Genomic DNA, 17,550 nt, shown 5'->3' with positions numbered 1-17,550 from the left:
ATATAGAGTTGTAATATATATCCACTATATGCAACATATATCCACTAGCCTTGTCTCTCTGCTCTCCATCCCTGACTCTCCCTCAGTGATCCAGCACATCTATCCGATAGCCCCTTCTCTCTCTGCAGCCACGGATTTGAGCACTCTGGAGAGAGATGGCTGCCCTGTCCTGACTATATTCCGGCTCTACCCCTCCTTCTCCTCAAACCAGGGCAGCTACTCTGGCACATAATAATAATAATAATGTTGGCATTTGTTAAGCGCTTACTATGTGCAAAGCACTGTTCTAAGCGCTTGAAATAATAATAATGTTGGCATTTGTTAGTCACATCTGGCCAGGTGACTGCCCGGTCCAACCTCTCCACCCCAGGAAGGCCAAGCACTCTGTATCTCTCCTTCAGTCCCCCGACCCTTCGAGGTTCACCCAAACCCTCCGTCCCGCGAGGCCCCCTCTCACACTCTGTTCCAGGCCTCCACCTGTCCGACCTTCCCTCAAGATCTGACCTCAAAATGGCCAGGCTCAAGGGTCAGGAGGAGCCCTGGACCCCACAAGAAAAATCATCCTCCACAGTTCTGGTTGTGTTGTGCCCTTCCAAACACTTAGTACAGTCTTCTGTGCACAGTAAGTGCTCAATAAGTATGACTGAATGAATGAATGACACAGATCCTGCCCCACCCAGAGCCTTCGTCTGAGAGGAAGGGACTTCTCCAGCCCAGCCCGCACACTCCACTCCTCTGCCACCGCTAACCTCCTCACTAGGCCTCGTTCTCGCCTATCCAGCCGTCGATCCCTGGCCCACGTCCTGCCTCTGACCCGGAATGCCCTCCCTCTGCCCATCCGCCAAGCTAGCTCTCTTCCTCCCTTCAAATCCCTACTGAGAGCTCACCTCCTCCAGGAGGCCTTCCCAGACTGAGCCCCCCATTTCCTCTGCTCCTCCTCCCCTCCCCATCGCCCCGACTCTCTCCCTCTGCTCTATCCCCTTCCCTGCCCCACAGCACTTGTGTACATTTGTTCATATTTATTATTCTATTTATTTCATTAATGATGTGTATATATCTAAAATTCTACTTAGCTATTTTGATGCTAGTGATGCCTGTCTACTTGTTTTGTTGGAGGGAGGAGGGAGAGAGAGGAGGGAACGGGGGAGAGAGGAGGGAACGGGGAGAGAGGAGGGAACGGGGGAGAGAGGAGGGAACGGGGGAGAGAGGAAGGAAGACGGGCAGGGAGAGGAGGCGAAGGGACAGGGAAGAGAGAGGGGAGGTGGAGAAGAGCTGAGGAGTAGGGAAGAGGGGAAAGGAACAGGGTTGTAGGGGAGGCCGATCAGCCTCAGCCTCACCAGGACGCGGTCCCCGACGCGCAAATCCCTGTCGGCCTTCTTGACGGAGCCGCTGTCGGAGAGGTTGGAGCCGGACTCATTGCCGGTCTTCACGGAGTTGCTGAGGACGCTGTCTCGGAGCGGCCCGACCCGAGCGGCCAGCGGCGGGGTGGCGGCCCCCGCGTGCAGCGACAGGTTCTGGGCCGTGAGCGACTCCACCGGGGGCCCGTCCCCACCCGCGCCCACCCCCGCGCCCTCGGCGGCCGGCTGCCGGGCCAGCTTGGAGGGCCGTGTGAAGATGCCCTGCAGCGGCGGGCACTCGAAGTAGCGCACGCCGCCCACCGCGCCGTCGTTCTTGCCCACGGCGTCGTCCAGCACGACGCCCGCCCACTGGCCCGGGGCGAACTGCGTCTCGCCCAGGTAGCGCACGACACCCGCCTTCACGCCGTTCACCCAGACACGCTCGCCCACCGCCAGGTCGCCGGGGTCGTCGTCGCCCACCTCGGCCGGCTTCGGGCCCGGCTTCTCCGTGGGCACCAAGGGGATGGGCGCCTTGTGCAGCGGCGACCCTGTGGAGGTGGAGGGAGGGGACGGGTCGATCAGGGGACTCCGACCTCCCAAGTCCCCTCCCCGGGCTCGGAATCCCCCACTTGGGCACCCACTGGCTGCAGCACGCCATGCTGGTCATCTGCTGTGTGCAGAGCGCTGTCCCGGAGTACTGTAACGGCCCTATTGTGAGCACAGTGCTGCACTGGCCGCCCCCCTCAAAGCAATCTAAGGCAAAGACCAGCCCTCACCCCACCTGCCCACCGTGGTCAGACCCCTCAATTCCCCTCACCTTCTTTGGAGCCGCCGGTGGCCACGCCTGAGGCGGCCCCTGTCCCGGCCACTGACCGTCCCACGGGGCTGGCATGTTTGCCCCCACGACTGGGAGTTTTCAGCCCACTGGGCTTCAACATGCTGACAGCGGGGCAGGGGGAGAGGTCAGTGTCGGCGGGTGGGGCGGCCCAGAGGTCCGTAGGTGCCCCGGTCACCCTGTCAGGGAGTTGGATGCTGTTGTCCACTTTCCATTCTCATACAGCCTCCTGCTGGGATGGGGAGAGACAAACATAAGGACAGGCAGGCATGGGACACACAGACAACAGAGAGCTATCAGGAGAGGGCAGGGACAACCCTAGCCTGGGCTGGTGACCTGGGGGACCTCTGCATCAAACAAAGACTCCTCACCAACGGCTTGAAAGCCCTCCACCCCCACCCCCTCCTACCTCACCTTGCTATCCTCCTTCTACAATCCGGCCTACATACTTCGCTCTTCTAGTGCCAACCCTCTCTCTCACTGTGCCTCCATCTCACCTGTCTCGACATCGACCCCTGGCCCATGTCCTGCCTTTGGCCTGGAACACCCTCCCTCCTCTAATCTGACAATTACTCCCTCCAACTTCCCCCCAAAGCCTTACTGAAGGCACATCTCCTCCGAGGCCTTCCCAAACTAAGCACCCCCTTTCCTCTTCCCCCATTCCCTCCTGTATCACCCTGACTTGCTCCCTTTACTCCCCCCCCGCCCAACCACAGCCCCAAGCTCTTATGTCTATATCTTTAATTTATTTATTTGTATTGATGTCTGTCTCTCCCCCTCTAGACTGTAAGCTCATTGTGGGCAGGAAATGTCTCTGTTTATTGTTGTATTATATTCTCCCAAGTGCTCAGTACAGTGCTCTGAACACAGTAAGCACTCAATAAATACGATTGAATGAATGAATGAAAACCAGGGTACCCACTCTGTGCCCAATGCCTTGCTTGGGCCCCCTCCTTTTGTCCCCGTCCCTCCTGCCGGCCCCAGCTCCTTCTCACCTGCTTACAGTGGTCTGACACCAAGCCCCACCCTCCTCATCCCTTGCTGCCCACAGGCCACTATCCTTTCTGACAAGGCCCTTCATTCATTTATTCCTTCAATAGTATTTATTGAGCACTTACTGGGTGCACAGCACTGTACTAAGTGCTTTGGAAAATACAATATAACAATAAACAGTGACATTCCCTGTCCACAAATAGCTTACGGTCTAGACTGGGGGGCAAGGCGGGGGGGGCAGACATCAATACAAAAAAATAAAATGACAGTTATGTCATAAGTGCTGTGCAGCTGAGAGGGATGAAGACCAAAGGGAGCAAGTCTGGGCAACGCAGAAAGGAGTCGGGGATGAGGAAAAGTGGGGCTTAATCTGGGAAGGCTTGTTGGAGGAGATGGGCCTTCATTCAATAAGGCTTTGAAGTGGGGGAGAGTCACTGTTGGATTTGAGGAGGGAGGGCGTTCCAGGTCAGGGGCAGGATGTAAAAATGTGGAACATGTCACGAATTTGCACAGTACTGAGGCTTCAATTTCCCCAGCCGCCAAATGGGAGCAACCATGTCTCTCTTCCTGTCCCGAGGCCTGGGGGACCTCAGGGCCACTCATTCTTTGCTCACACAGGTCCGATGAGATGCGGTGCTCTGCACACAGTAAGCGCTCAATAAATACGATTGAATGAATGAATGAATGAAAGTGCCCTCAGCTCTGCTCCCCCATGGGGCAACAGGGAAAGCACCAGGTCTCCATTGTTCTCCCCCCTCCCCTTTCCCAAAACATGGGGGTCTTGAAGAGCAGAAGCCCCTTGCAGATTCTCAACCTTCCTCCCTTGACAGTGCTCCCTTCCCCGTCCCCCTGCACCCTGACAGTGCTCCCCTCTCCCTGCACCCTGACAGTGCTCCCCTCCCTCCTGTGGGTAATTTCTTTAAGCGGCTGTTACCCTGGCTACAATTCTAAGCACCTTTAAGGCTGGAATTCATGCCTACTAACTTCATTGCGCTCTCCCAGACACCCAGCACAGCACTCTGCGCCCGGCAGGCACCTAGCACAGCGCTCAGTACTCGGTGGGCACCCAGTATATACCAGTAATTGGAACTAATTTACCACTGGGTAAAAACCAGTAATTACTCCTGATGACCGGGCCACCTACTTTATTGAGAAAATTGAAACTGTCAGAAGTGATCTCCCTAAAATCTCCCCTGCTCTTTCCCATTCCCTCTGTTCTCCCGCCCCTTCTTCAACTCTCCCATCCTTCCCAGCAGTATCTCAAGAGGAGGTCTCCTGTCTTCTCTCAAAATCCACCCCCTCCACCTGCATATCAGAGAAGCAGCGTGGCTCAGTGGAAAGAGCAGGGGCTTTGGAGTCAGAGGTCATGGGTTCAAATCCCAGCTCTGCCAATTGTCAGATGTGTGACTTTGGGCAAGTCACTTCACTTCTCTGTGCCTCAGTTCCCTCATCTGTAAAATGGGGATTAAGACTGTGAGCCCCACATGGGACAACCTGATCACCTGGTAACCTCCCCAGCGCTTAGAATAGTGCTCTGCACATGGTAAGCACTTAATAAATATCATCATCATCATATCTGACCCCAAGCACTTGCCACCACCCTTCTTCCCTCCCTACCTGCCATCTTCAACAGCTTCTTCCCCACTTCTGTCTGTCTCCCCTATCCTAAAAAAACCCTCCCTGGACTTTACGGTTCCCTCCAGTTATCGCCTCGTCTCCTTCCTACCACGCCTCTCAAAACTCCTTGAGCGAGTTGTTTACACCCAGGGTCTCAAGTTCCTCTCCTCGACTTCCTCCCATCTGGTTTCCACAGAAACCATTCTCTCAAAAGTCACTAATGATCTCCTTCTTGCCAAATCCAATGGCCTCTACTCCATCCTAATCCTCCTCGACCTTTCAGCTGCCTTCAACACTTACAGAACAACCTCTTATCCTGGGAACATTACCCAACCTCAGCTTCTCTGACACCGTCCTCTCCAGGTTCTCTTCCTGTCTCTGTGCTCACTCATTCTCAGTCTCTTTCACGGGCTCCTCCTCTGCCTCCCACCCTCGAACTCCCATCCTTTCCCCCTCCTCTAGACTATGAGCTCACTGGGGCAGGGATTGTCACTGTTTATTGTTGTACTATACTTTCCCAAGCACGTAGTACAGTGTTCTGCACACAGTAAGTGCTTATTAAATATGACTGAATGAATGTGGGAGTCCCACAAGGTTCAGTTTTGGGGCCCCTTCTCTTCTCCATCAACACACACTCCTTGGAGAACTCATCCCCTCCCCTGGCTTTAACTACCAACTCTATACAGATAATTCCCAAATCTACATCTCCGGTCCTGATCTCTCTCCCCTCTCTGCAGTCTCACATCTCCTCCTGCCTTCAAGACATCTCTACTCAGATGTTCCATCGCCACCTCAAAAACAACATGCCCAAAACAGAGCTCCTTCCCACCCAAACCCTGTCCTTCCCACTGCAGACAGCACCACGATCCTTCCTGTCTCACAAGACCATAACCTTGGTGTTATCCTTGACTCATCTCTCTCATACAACCCACTAAATCCTGTCGGTTTGACCTTTGCAACTTCGCTAAAATCCACCCTTTCCTCTCCATCCAAACTGCTACCCTGTTAATCCAAGCACTTACCCTCTCCTGCCTTGATTACTATATCAGCCTCCTCGCTGAGCTCCCTGCCCCCTTTCTCCATTCCAGTCCATACTTCACTCTGCTGCCTGGATCATTTTTCTACAAAAACATTCAGTCTATGTTTCCTCACTCCTCGAAAACTTCCAGTGGTTGCCCATCCATCTCCGCATCCAACAGAAACTCCTTACCTTGGGCTTTAAAGCACTCAATCACCTTACCCCTCCTACCTCGCTTCGCTGCTCTCCTATTACAACCTAGTCCACACACTGCACCCCTCTACTGCTAACCAACTCACTGTACCTCAAAGTCGTCTATCTCGCCCACATCCTGCCTTTGGCCTGGAATGCCTTCCTTCTACATATCTGACAATGACTCCCCGCACCTTCAAAGCCTTATAATAATAATAATAATAATAATAATAATAATAATAATAATGGTATTTGTTAAGTGCTTACTATGTGCCAAGCACCATTCTAAGTTCTGAGCACTGAATCTCTTCCAAGAGGTTTCCCTAAGCCCTCATTTCCTCTTCTCCAACTCCCTTCTACATCACCCTAATTCATTCCCTTTATTCACCATCCCCCTCAGCACTTATGTCCATATCCATCCCTGTCTCAACTGCAAGCTCGCTGTGGGCAGAGAATGTGCCTACCAACTCTCTTTTATTGTTGTAGTGTACTCTCCCAAGTGCTTAGTACAGTGCTCTGCACACAGCGTTCAAGAAATGTGACTGACTGATGGATTGATGGGGAGAGATCCTGGGGTTGTGGCAGGATTCCGCAACACACGGGCCAACCCCTGGTTCATTCATTTAGTCATATTTATCAAGTGCTTACTGTGTGCAGAGTAAGAATTTGGAAAAGTACAATACAACAATAAAGAGTGACAATCCCTGCCCACAATGAGCTCACAGTCCACAGGAGGGAGACAGACATCAATACAAATAAATAGACATTAATAGAAATAAATAAAATTACAGCTATATACATCAGTACTGTGGGGCTGGGAGAGAGGGGAAGAGCAAAGGGAGAAAGTCACGGCAATGAAGAAGGGAGTGGGACGAGGAAAAGTGGGGCTTAGTCTGAGAAGGCTTCTTGGAGGAGAAGGTGGGGGAGAGTCATTGTCTGGTTTATTTGAGGAGGGAGGGTATTCCAGGCCAGAGGAAGGACACGGGCAGGGGTCAGCGACGAGACAGGCGAGTTCCAGGCCCAGTGAGAAGGTTAGCACCAGAGGAGCAAAGTCTGAGGGCTGGGTTGTAGGAGAGAAGCGAGGTGAGGTAGGAGAGAGCAAGGTGATGGACTGCTTTAAAACCAATGGTGAGAAGTTTTTGTTTGATGCGGAGGTGGACGGGCAACCACTGGAAATTTCTGAGGAGGTGGATGATGTGTCCTGAACGTTTCAGTAGAAAGATGATCTGGGCAGCGGAGTGAAATATGCACTGGAGTGGGGAGAGGCAGGAGGTTGGGAGGTCAGCAAGGAGGCTGATGCAGTCATCTAGGTGGGACAGGATGAGTGACTGTATTAATGTGGTAGCAGTTTGGATGGAGAAGAAAGGGCAGATTTGAGTGATGTTGTGAAGATGGGACTAACAGGATTAGGTGACGGATTGACTATGTGGGCTGGATGAGAGAGAGGAGTCAAGGGTAATGCCAAGGTTGCGGGCTTGTGAGACGGGAAGGATGGGGGTGCCATCTACAATGAAGGGAAAGTCCAGGAGAGGACAGGGTTTGGGTGGGAAAATAAGGAGCTCTGTTTCGGACATGTTAAGTTTGTGGTGATGGGAAGACATCCAAGTAGAGATGTCTTGAAGGCGGGAGGAGATGTGAGCCTGGAGAGAGGGAGAGAGATCAGGGGAAGTGATGTAGGTTTGGGTATCATCTGCATAGAGATGGTAGTTGAAAGCATGGGAGAGAATGAGTTTTCTGCAGGGGAATGAGTGGAGATGGAGAACAGAAGGGGATCAAAAACTGAACCTTGAGGGACCTCCACAGTTAGGGGGTGGGAGGCAGAGGAGGAATCCGCAAAGGTGACTGAGAATGAATGTCCAGAGAGATAAGAGGAGAATCGGGAAAGGACAGAGTCATGAAGTCAACGTTGGATACTGTTTCCAGGAGAAGGGGGTGGTCAGAGGCCCAGTGTCAAAGGCAGCTGAGAGGTGGAGGAGGATTAAGATGGAGTAGAAGCCGTTGGATATGGCAAGAAGGAGATCATTGGTGACCTTTGAGAGGGCGGTTTCAGTAGAGTGAAGGGGATGGAAGCCAGATTGGAGGGGGTTCAGGAGAGAACTGGAGGAGAGAAATTTGAGACAGCGGGTGTACACGACTTGCTCCAGGAGTTTGGAGAGGAATGGTAGGGAGGAAGATGGGCAATAACTGCAGGGAGTTTTGGGGTCAAAGGAAGGTTTTTTTTAGGATGGGGGAGATGTGGGCATGTTTGAAGGCAGTGGGGAAGAAGTCACTGGAGAGTGAAGGGTTGAAGATGGTTCTTAGGGAGGGAAGGAGGAAGGGGGCCAGAGTTTTTATTAGGTAGGAAGGAATGGGGTCCAATGCACATGTGGAGAGGGTGGCATTTGAGAGGAGGCAGGAGATTTCCTCTGGAGATACTGCTGGGAAGGATGGGAAAGTTGAAGAGGTGGGGCCAGGAGGAGGAGGTACTGAGAAGGGGCAGGGGCGATTTTAGGGAGCTCACACCTGATGATGTTAATTTTCTTAAAAAAAATAGATGGCTAGGTCACTGGGGGCAAGGGATGGGGGAGGTTACTGGGGGAGGCAGGGGGACATAGGACCTGAGGACGCAGTTAAATGTCTGGAACAACTGGCGAGGGAGATGGGCATGGGTGTCAATAAGGGAAGAGAAATCGTTTTGCCAGGCAGAGGAGAAGGCAGCGTTAAAGCAAGCTAACTTGAAGTGGACAAAGTCGGCCTGATATTTAGACTTCCACCAGCAGCGTTCTGCGGCTCGAGCGCAACAGTGAAGGAGGCGAACTGTGCAGGTGATCCAGGGCTGTGGGTTACTGGGTTCGAGATCGACTTTTAGACTGTGAGCCCACTGTTGGGTAGGGACTGTCTCTATATGTTGCCAATTTGTACTTCCCCAGCGCTTAGTACAGTGCTCTGCACACAGTAAGTGCTCAATAAATACGATTGATGATGATGATGATGACGAGGCCGGGGGTGGGGAGAGCTCAGCTGGGGGTGGGGAGAGCTCAGCTCATTAGGAGTGAGGCGACCCCTCCACCCCTCTGCTCTCTTCCCAAATCTTCCCCAAGTCACTTCTCTGGGCCCCAATTCCCTCATCCTTAGAATGGGGACTACGACTGTGAGCCCCACATGGGACACGGACTGTGTCCAACCTGATGAGCTTGTACTTACCCCAGCACTTAGTACAGTGCCTGGCCCGGCACTAACAACAACAACACCCGCTAGGCGAGACCTGCCCTAAGCCCAGCTGCGGCTCTCCCCTCCCCCTGACTCATCAGCTGGACGGAGACAAGTGGACCGGGCCCAGGAGCAGATGACACGTGAGAAGCAGCGTGGCTCAGTGGAAAGAGCACGGGCTTTGGAGTCAGAGGTCACGGGTTCAAATCCCGGCTCCGCCAATTGTCAGCTGTGTGACTTTGGGCAAGTCACTTCACTAGGCCTCAGTTACCTCATCTGTAAAATAGGGATTAAGACTGTGAGCCCCCCGTGGGACAACCTGATCACCTTGCAACCTCCCCAGCGCTTAGAACTGTGCTTTGCACATAGTAAGCGCTTAACAAATGCCATCATTATTATTACGAAACGAGGACAAAGGCGGTGTGGTCCGGTGGAGAGTGTCTGCCAAGGAGCCGCGTAGCCCGGAAGTCCCAAGGTCCCGTCCCGGCTCTGCCTCCTGCCTACCGGGTGACTTGGGCAAGCCACAGAACCTCTCTGGGTCTCAGTTTCCTCCTCTGCAAAATGGGGAGAATAAGCCCTCCCCTCCTACCGCACCTCGCTACTCTCCTATTACAAGGCAGCCCGCACGCTCCGCTCCTCTAGCGTTAACCTTTTCACTGTGGCTCACTCTCGTCTATGTTGCAGCCAACCTCCCGCCCACATCCTGCCTCTGGCCTGGGATGCCCTCCCTCCTCATATCCGACAGACGATGATGACTCTCCCGCCTTCAAAGCTTTATTGGAGGCACCTCTCCTCCAAGAGGCCTTCCCTGACCAAGCTCTGTTTTCCTTTGCTCCAACTCCCTTCTGGGTCGCCCTGACTTGCTCCCTTTATTCATCCCCCCTCCCAGCCCCACAGCACTTAGGTACGTATCTGTAATTTATTTATTTTTTCATTCATTTATGTATATTAATGTCTGTCTCCCCCTCTAGGCTGTGAGCTCGTTGTGGGCAGGGAATGCATCTGTTTGTTGTTGCGTTGTACTCTCCCACGCACTTAATACAGTGCTTTGCACACAGTTAGTGCTCAATGAATACGATTGAATGAACGAATGTCTGTCTCTCCCCTTAAACTGTAAGCTCACAGTGGCCAGAGAACATGTCTGTTATACTGCACTTTCCCAAGTGCTTAGTACAGTGCTCTGCATACAGTAAGCACTCAATAAATACGACCGACTAACTCCTGCCTCAGGATGGCCACAGGGATCGTGAAGTAAGAGCTGGGAAAACCCCAGGAAAATCCAAGGACTGTACAAATTCCAGGCGGAACTAAGAGTCGGGGGCTCGGACACCCTGCCAGCCACTGGCTGGAGGAGAGCTTTAGCTCCCGCTTCCTGGCCCGGGCCACGGAAAGGAGAGGGGACTTTGGTGAGGCCCATGGCCAAGGGAAGCCACGTGGAAAGTGGGGTGTAGAGAAAGGACTTCCCCCCTTTCTTCCCGGTGGCCCTCAGTGGACTGTCCTCAGAGGAGCAGCCGGATGGTCCCAGCCACACAACCCCGGGGGCCCCCGCCATCCTAACGGGGCAGGTTTCTGCCCCAGAACCAGCCCCTTGCCAAGGGGTGGGAGTGTGGAAACACCCCCTGCCCGTCTGGTTCGTGGTCGGAGTGGATTAGTCACGGATGCTTTCCTAATGAGGTTGGGGAAGGCGGCTGGCTGAGGCCGAGGTGGAGAGCTGCTGCTTGCCACAGCTTCCTCCCAGAACCGCTCCTCCGCCTCATTTTCCAAAGTTGAAAACACCATATTCCTTCCCCGCGACTCGGGCCCGGAACTTTGACGCTCCCCTCAGCGCCTCGCCAAATCCTGTCAGCCCTTTCTCCACACCATCTCCAGTATCTGCCCCTTCCTCTCCATCCAAACTGCTCCCTGGCAGATCCTAACCCACCTCGATTACTGCATCTGCCTCCTCGCCGACCTCCCTGCCTTCGGCCCCATCCCAGGCTATACTTCACACTGCCACCCAAATCAGTTTTCTAAAATATCTTTTTTGGAACATCTCCCCACTCCTTAAAAACCTCCAACGGTTGCTCACTCAACTCCCAGATCAAGCAGAAACTCCTCACCGTCGGCTTTAAGGCACCCAATCATCTCTCTTCCCCTACTCATCTACTCCCTTCTCCCGCTATGCCACAGCTCACACCCTTCGTTCCTCCCAAGCCAGCCTACCGACTGCCTCGATCTCATCTCTCTCCCGGCTGACTTTTTTTTCTTGTTTCTAAATGGCATTTATTAAGCGCTTACTATGTGCAAAGCACTGTTCTAAGTGCTGGGGAGGTTACAAGGTGATCAGGTTGTCCCACAGGGGGCTCACAGTCTTCACCCCCATTTTACAGATGAGGGAACTGAGGCCCAGAGAAGTGAAGTGACTTCTTCAAACAGCTGACAAGTGGCAGAGGCGGGATTTGAACCCATGACCTCTGACTCCAATGCCCGGGCTCTTTCCCCTGAGCCACGCTGCTTCTCTGTGCTTTTTGCTCCCGCCTAGCCGGGAATTCCCTCCCCGATCTAATCGGCCAGGCCAAACTTTCTCCATCTCCAAAGTCTTTCTAGATTCATTCATTCATTCATTCAATTGTATTTATTGAGTTCTTACTGTGTGCAAAGCACTGTACTAAGCGCTTGGGGGAGTACAATACACAATAAACAAATTCCCTGCCCACTACGAGCTTACAGTTTAGAAGGGGAGGGTGGCCAGCTGCCGGGGCAGAGGCCGGACTCATGGGTGGGAGGCTGAAAGATCTGTCTTCCCAGAGACCACATCCTCTGGCAGACAAGTCAATCAATCAATCAATCAATTGTATTTATTGAGCGCTTACTGTGTGCAGAGCACTGTACTAAGCGCTTGGGAAGTACAAGATGGCAACATATACAGACAGTCCCTACCCAACAGTGGGCTCACAGTCTAAAAGGGGGAGACAGAGAACAAAACCAAACATACTAACAGAATAAAATAAATAGAATAGATATGTACAAGTAAAATAAATACATAAATAAATAGAGTAATAAATATGTACAGACATATATACATATATACAGGTGCTGTGGGGAAGGGAAGGAGGTAAGATTGGGGGGATGGAGAGCGGGACGAGGGGCTCAGTCTGGGAATCCATTCATCAATCAATTGTATTTATTGAGCGCTTACTGTGTGCAGAGCACTGTGCTACTACTACTACTACTAATAATAATGGCATTTATTAAGAGCTTACTATGTGCAGAGCATTGTTCTAAGCGCTGGGGAGGTCACAAGGTGATGAAGCCCATCCACCTCCGTTAGTGGTGGTTAGTTAGTCCTCAGGAACTAACCCCTCTGGGACAGGACATTCCCCGCCGCCGCTCCCCTCCACCCCAATCTGGCCCCCCACGACACTCACTCCTCCAGGAGGCCTTCCCTGATTAAATTATCCCCCAGCATCCACTTCAGCACTTCTGGGCCACCTGTGCACTTAAGTTTTCACAACCTCCCGCAGCACTTATGCATTCATTCAATTGTATTTACTGAGTGCTTACCGTGTGCAGAGCACTGTATTAAGCACTTGGGAAAAGAGAATACAACAATAAACAGGGACATTATCTCCCACAAGAGCCCACAGTCTAGAGTGGAGGAGACATATCAACACAAGTATATAAAATGACAGATACGTACATATGTGCCTTGGAGCTGGGAGAGGGGGAAGAGCAAAGGGAGCAAGTCAGGGCGATGCAGAAGGGAGTGGGAGCTGAAGAAAAGTGGGGCTTAGTCTGGGAAGGCCTCTTGGAGGAGATAATAATAATAATAATTATGGCATTTGTTAAGCGCCTACTATGTGCCAGGCACTGTATTAAGCCCAGGGTGGATAAAAGCAAATCGAGTTGGACACAGTCCCCATCCCATGTGGGGCTCAGTCTCTGTCCCGATTTTACAGATGAGGGAACTGAGGCCCAGAGAAGTGAACAGACTGGTCACACAGCAGACAAGTGGCAGAGCCGGGATTAGAACTCATGATTCTCAAAAATCTCCAGTGGCTACCAATCAATCTGCGCATCAGGCAGAAACTCCTCACCCTGGGCTTCAAGGCTGTCCATTCCCTCGCCCCCTCCTACCTCATCTCCCTTCTCTCCTTCTCCAGCCCAGCCCGCACCCTCCGCTCCTCTGCCGCTAATCTCCTCACTGTACCTTGTTCTTGCCTGTCCTGCCATCGACCCCCGGCCCACGTCATCGCCCGGGCCTGGAATGCCCTCCCTCTGCCCATCCGCCAAGCTAGCTCTCTTCCTCCCTTCAAGGCCCTGCTGAGAGCTCACCTCCTCCAGGAGGCCTTCCCAGACTGAGCCCCTTCCTTCCTCTCCCCCTCGTGCCCCTCTCCATCCCCCCCATCTTACCTCCTTCCCTTCCCCACAGCACCTGTATATATGTATATATGTTTGTACATATTTATTACTCTATTTATTTATTTTACTTGTACATATCTATCCTATTTATTTTATTTTGTTAGTATGTTTGGTTTTGTTCTCTGTCTCCCCCTTTTAGACTGTGAGCCCACTGTTGGGTAGGGACTGTCTCTATATGTTGCCAATTTGTACTTCCCAAGCGCTTAGTACAGTGCTCTGCACATAGTAAGCGCTCAATAAATACGATTGATTGATTGATTGATTGTGATTCCCAGGCCCGGACTCTATCCACTACGCCATGTGCCTTCAATAAGGCTTTGAGGCAGGGGAAAGTGGTTGGCATCCAGCTCACGTTCCCTATCGGTGGAGGATTGGTTCGTGTCCGCATCCTCTTTCCCTTCCTCCTCCTCCTCTCCATAATTTCTTTCAGTGTCTGCCTCCCCTACTAGACCGTCAGTTCCTTGAGGGCAGGGATCATGGCTGCTAACTCTACTGTCCTCTCCCAGGTGCTCAGTACAGCCCTCTGCTCACAGGAGAAGCTCAGTAAATAGCACGGATGGGTTGATGAAAAGTGACGGCCCTCACCCACCTCGTCGGCACGGGGCCACCAGTCTGGGTGGCCCCGGGCCGAGATGGGCGGACGGCAGTGGACCAGGGACAGTGGGGATGTTGGGGGTACTTCTGGCCCTAGATCTAACCCCAGGGTAGGGAATTTCCGCCTCGTCGGCGGAAATTGGAAATGTGCCTCATCCTGACGTAGTCGACTCCTGTTATTCCCAGGATATTCTCCTTCCTCCCTCTATTTGTAAATCACTCCTCCAAGAATGCCCTCCCTCTGCCCATCCGCCAAGCTAGCTCTTCCTCTTCCAAGCTCTTCCTCCCTTCAAAGCCCTACTGAGAGCTCACCTCCTCCAGGAGGCCTTCCCAGACTGAGCCCCTTCCCTCCTCTCCCCCTCGTCCCCCTCTCCATCCCCCCCATCTTACCTCCTTCCCTTCCCCACAGCACCTGTATATATGTATATATGTTTGTACATATTTATTACTCTATTTATTTATTTATTTATTTTACTTGTACATATCTACTCTATTTTATTTTGTTAGTATGTTTGGTTTTGTCCTCTGTCTCCCCGTTTTAGACTGTGAGCCCACTGTTGAGCAGGGACTGTCTCTATATGTTGCCAATTTGTACTTCTCAAGTGCTTAGTACAGTGCTCTGCACACAGTAAGCGCTCAATAAATATGATTGATGATGATGATGATGATGATGGAGTGCTGGCAGGATATCCCCAAGCCTCAAAGGGAGCGGAGGCCGATCACCACCTCCACAGGCACACCCAAGATCAGGGAATTTTGGGTCCCCAGAACACAGGCAGAGAAAGCCCAGGGTCAGGATACAGCCCCAGGGCCACAGTCCATAATAATAATAATTGTGGTATTTGTTAAGCGCTTACTATGTGTCAGGCACCGGGATAGAGACATGATGACCAGGTCCCACATGAAGATCCACAGTCTAAATAGGAAGGGAGCACAGGTATTGAATTCCCACTTGCCAGCTGTGTGACTTTGGGCAAGTCACTTAACTTCTCTGGGCCTCAGTTCCCTCATCTGTAAAATGGGGACTGTGAGCCCCATGTGGGACAACCTGATAACCTTGTATCTTCCCCAGCGCTTAGAACAGTGCTTTGCACATAGTAAGCACTTAACAAATACCATCATTATTATTATTATTTGGCAGAGGAGGGAACTGAGGCCCAGAGATATCAAGTGACTTGACCAAGGTCACACAGCAGATGAATGGCTATGTCAGGATTAGAACCCAGGTCCTCGGGCTGCCAGGCCTGGGCTCTTTCCACTAGGCCCCGCTGCTTCCCCATAGACCACGATACCATAGATCTTGTCACCTCTTCTCCCCAGCCGCCCCCCCATATCCCAGTCCAGGGGCAGCATTGGCTAATTCAGTCCACCACACAATCCATCCATCGATGGTATTTACTGAGCGCACAGCACTCTACTCTGCTCTTGAGAGAGTACAACGGGAGTTCGAGACATGTTTCCCACCCTCATGGAGATTACAATCTGGTGGAGGAGTCACGCTGGGATGAGTGATTTACAAACAGAGGGAGGAAGAAGAATATCCTGGGAATAACAGGAGTCGACTACGACAGGATGAGGCACATCTCCAAGAGGCCTTCCTAGACTAAGCCCTCCTTTCCTCTTCTCCCACTCCCTTCCGCGTCACCCTGAAAGAGAAAGAGCACGGGCTTTGGAGTCACAGGTCATGGGTTAGAATCCCAGATCCGCCACATCTGCTGTGTGACATTGGGAAAGTCACTTAGCTTCTCTGAGCCTCAGTTACCTCATCTGTAAAATGGGGATTAAGACTGTGAGCCCCACGTGGGACAACCTGATCAACCTTGTAAACCCCCCAGCGCTTAGAACAGTGCTTTGCACATAGTAAGCGCTGAACAAATGCCATTATTATTATTTTTATTATTATTATTCAACCCCCCCTCTCAGCCCCACAGAACTTATGTCCATAGCTGTCATTGATTTCTTTATATTCATGTCTGTCTCCCCCTCTAGACTGTAAGCTCCTTGTGGGCAGGGAATGTCTTTCTCCAAGGGTCTTTGCGCACCCGTCTCCCGATATATGACCACCGGAAGGTCCAGAATCCTTCAAGGCCACCACTGAACACTGTGGGTGGGGAAAATGGCTCTACAGTAGCCAAGAGCAAGAGGGGAAGGGGGATAAATGGGGAAGGGAAACTGAGGACATAGCGGGAGGAAGGGATGGAGAGAAGAAGGATCAAGTCACTACAAGGCTCAGTTTTTATCCCAAATGCCGGACACTCAGGCCCCAAAAGAAAGCCCAGGCAATCAAAAGGCCTTGACTGGATCCAACTGGATCCACTGATGCTCTTCACACATCAAGCAGAGAAGCAGCGTGGCTCACGGGCTTTGGAGTCGGAGGTCACGGGTTCAAATTCCAGCTCCGCCAATTGTCAGCTGTGTGACTTTGGGCAAGTCACTACCTGTACTTCCCAAGCGCTTAGTACAGTGCTGTGTGCACACAGTAAGCGCTCAATAAATACAATTGAATGAATGACCTTCTCTGGGCCTCAGTTCCCTCATCAGTAAAATGGGGATTGACTGTGAGCACCCCTGTGGGACAACATGATCACCTTGTAACCTCCCCAGCGCTTAGAACAGTGCTTTGCACATAGTAAACGCTTAATAAATGCTATTATTATTATTATTATTATCAAGTACAAAGTAACTGAGACCGAGACCCCTTTAACTTGGCCCAACCCTGGACCGAGGAGCGAGAGAGAGGTCTAAAGGAGAGAAGGCTAGCCGGGCACTGGGAGAATCGGAAAACCCAGAACAGGATCGCCCAGGCCTTGAGATCCCATGCCTCAGGTGCCAACGGTCAGCAGGCGGGCACCCCATCGGGGGCCATGGGGAGCCCAGCTGCCATAGGAGTCCAGCGAGGCAAGCTGTGGCCCCTGTGTCCATGGTACCCGCCGCGCCCGGAGATGGGACCGAGCCATGGGCACAGCTTTGAAGGTCCCGGCGGCTCTGCCGCGGGCAGGCAGCAGGATGGGGGCAGAGGGAGGAACAAGGCAGGAAGGGCAGGGAGAAGGGCCCAGACCTGCCCCCGTGCCCAGACGACCGGCCACGATGGGCGACGGGGCTTAGGGCAGAAACATCATTTTACCAGCGCCAAAAATAAAAGGTGGTCAAACTGTCGGAGGTGGGTGAGGGTCTCCCTTCGCCCCAGGGCATGAGGGCTGGGAGAGCCGGGTGGGATGGTGCCAGCCCTAGAGCCAGGGCATCCAGGACTGCCATGGTGGCTAACACTAGCAATAGGGGCAAGCCTGCACGTGGGAGGTGCGTACACTGGGGCGGGGAGGGCGGCGGAAATAACACAAGGGCACATGCCACACACGTGGTCAGTGAACATCAGG

General features: G+C 52.5%; 1 protein-coding gene across 4 annotated transcripts in view; it reads right to left on the bottom strand.

Annotated features, from left to right (window-relative positions):
• Window positions 1-17,550, bottom strand: part of CLIP2 (CAP-Gly domain containing linker protein 2) — a 48,051-nt gene that overhangs the window by 28,707 nt on the left and 1,794 nt on the right. For 3 of the 4 annotated variants that reach the window (XM_038759473.1, XM_038759476.1, XM_038759477.1), the window contains exons 2-3: window positions 2,155-2,404; window positions 1,338-1,885 (exon numbers count right to left, since the gene is read on the bottom strand). In XM_038759473.1, the coding sequence (XP_038615401.1) occupies window positions 1,338-1,885; window positions 2,155-2,275 (669 nt within the window). In that variant the 5' untranslated portion in view covers window positions 2,276-2,404. The remainder of the gene's footprint in view (window positions 1-1,337; window positions 1,886-2,154; window positions 2,405-17,550) is intronic. The other variant, XM_038759474.1, reaches the window with a different exon arrangement.

The sequence above is a fragment of the Tachyglossus aculeatus genome, chromosome 17 (genome assembly GCF_015852505.1).
Source record: "Tachyglossus aculeatus isolate mTacAcu1 chromosome 17, mTacAcu1.pri, whole genome shotgun sequence".
Lineage (NCBI taxonomy): Eukaryota > Metazoa > Chordata > Mammalia > Monotremata > Tachyglossidae > Tachyglossus > Tachyglossus aculeatus.
This window is presented reverse-complemented; position numbering and strand designations above follow the sequence as displayed.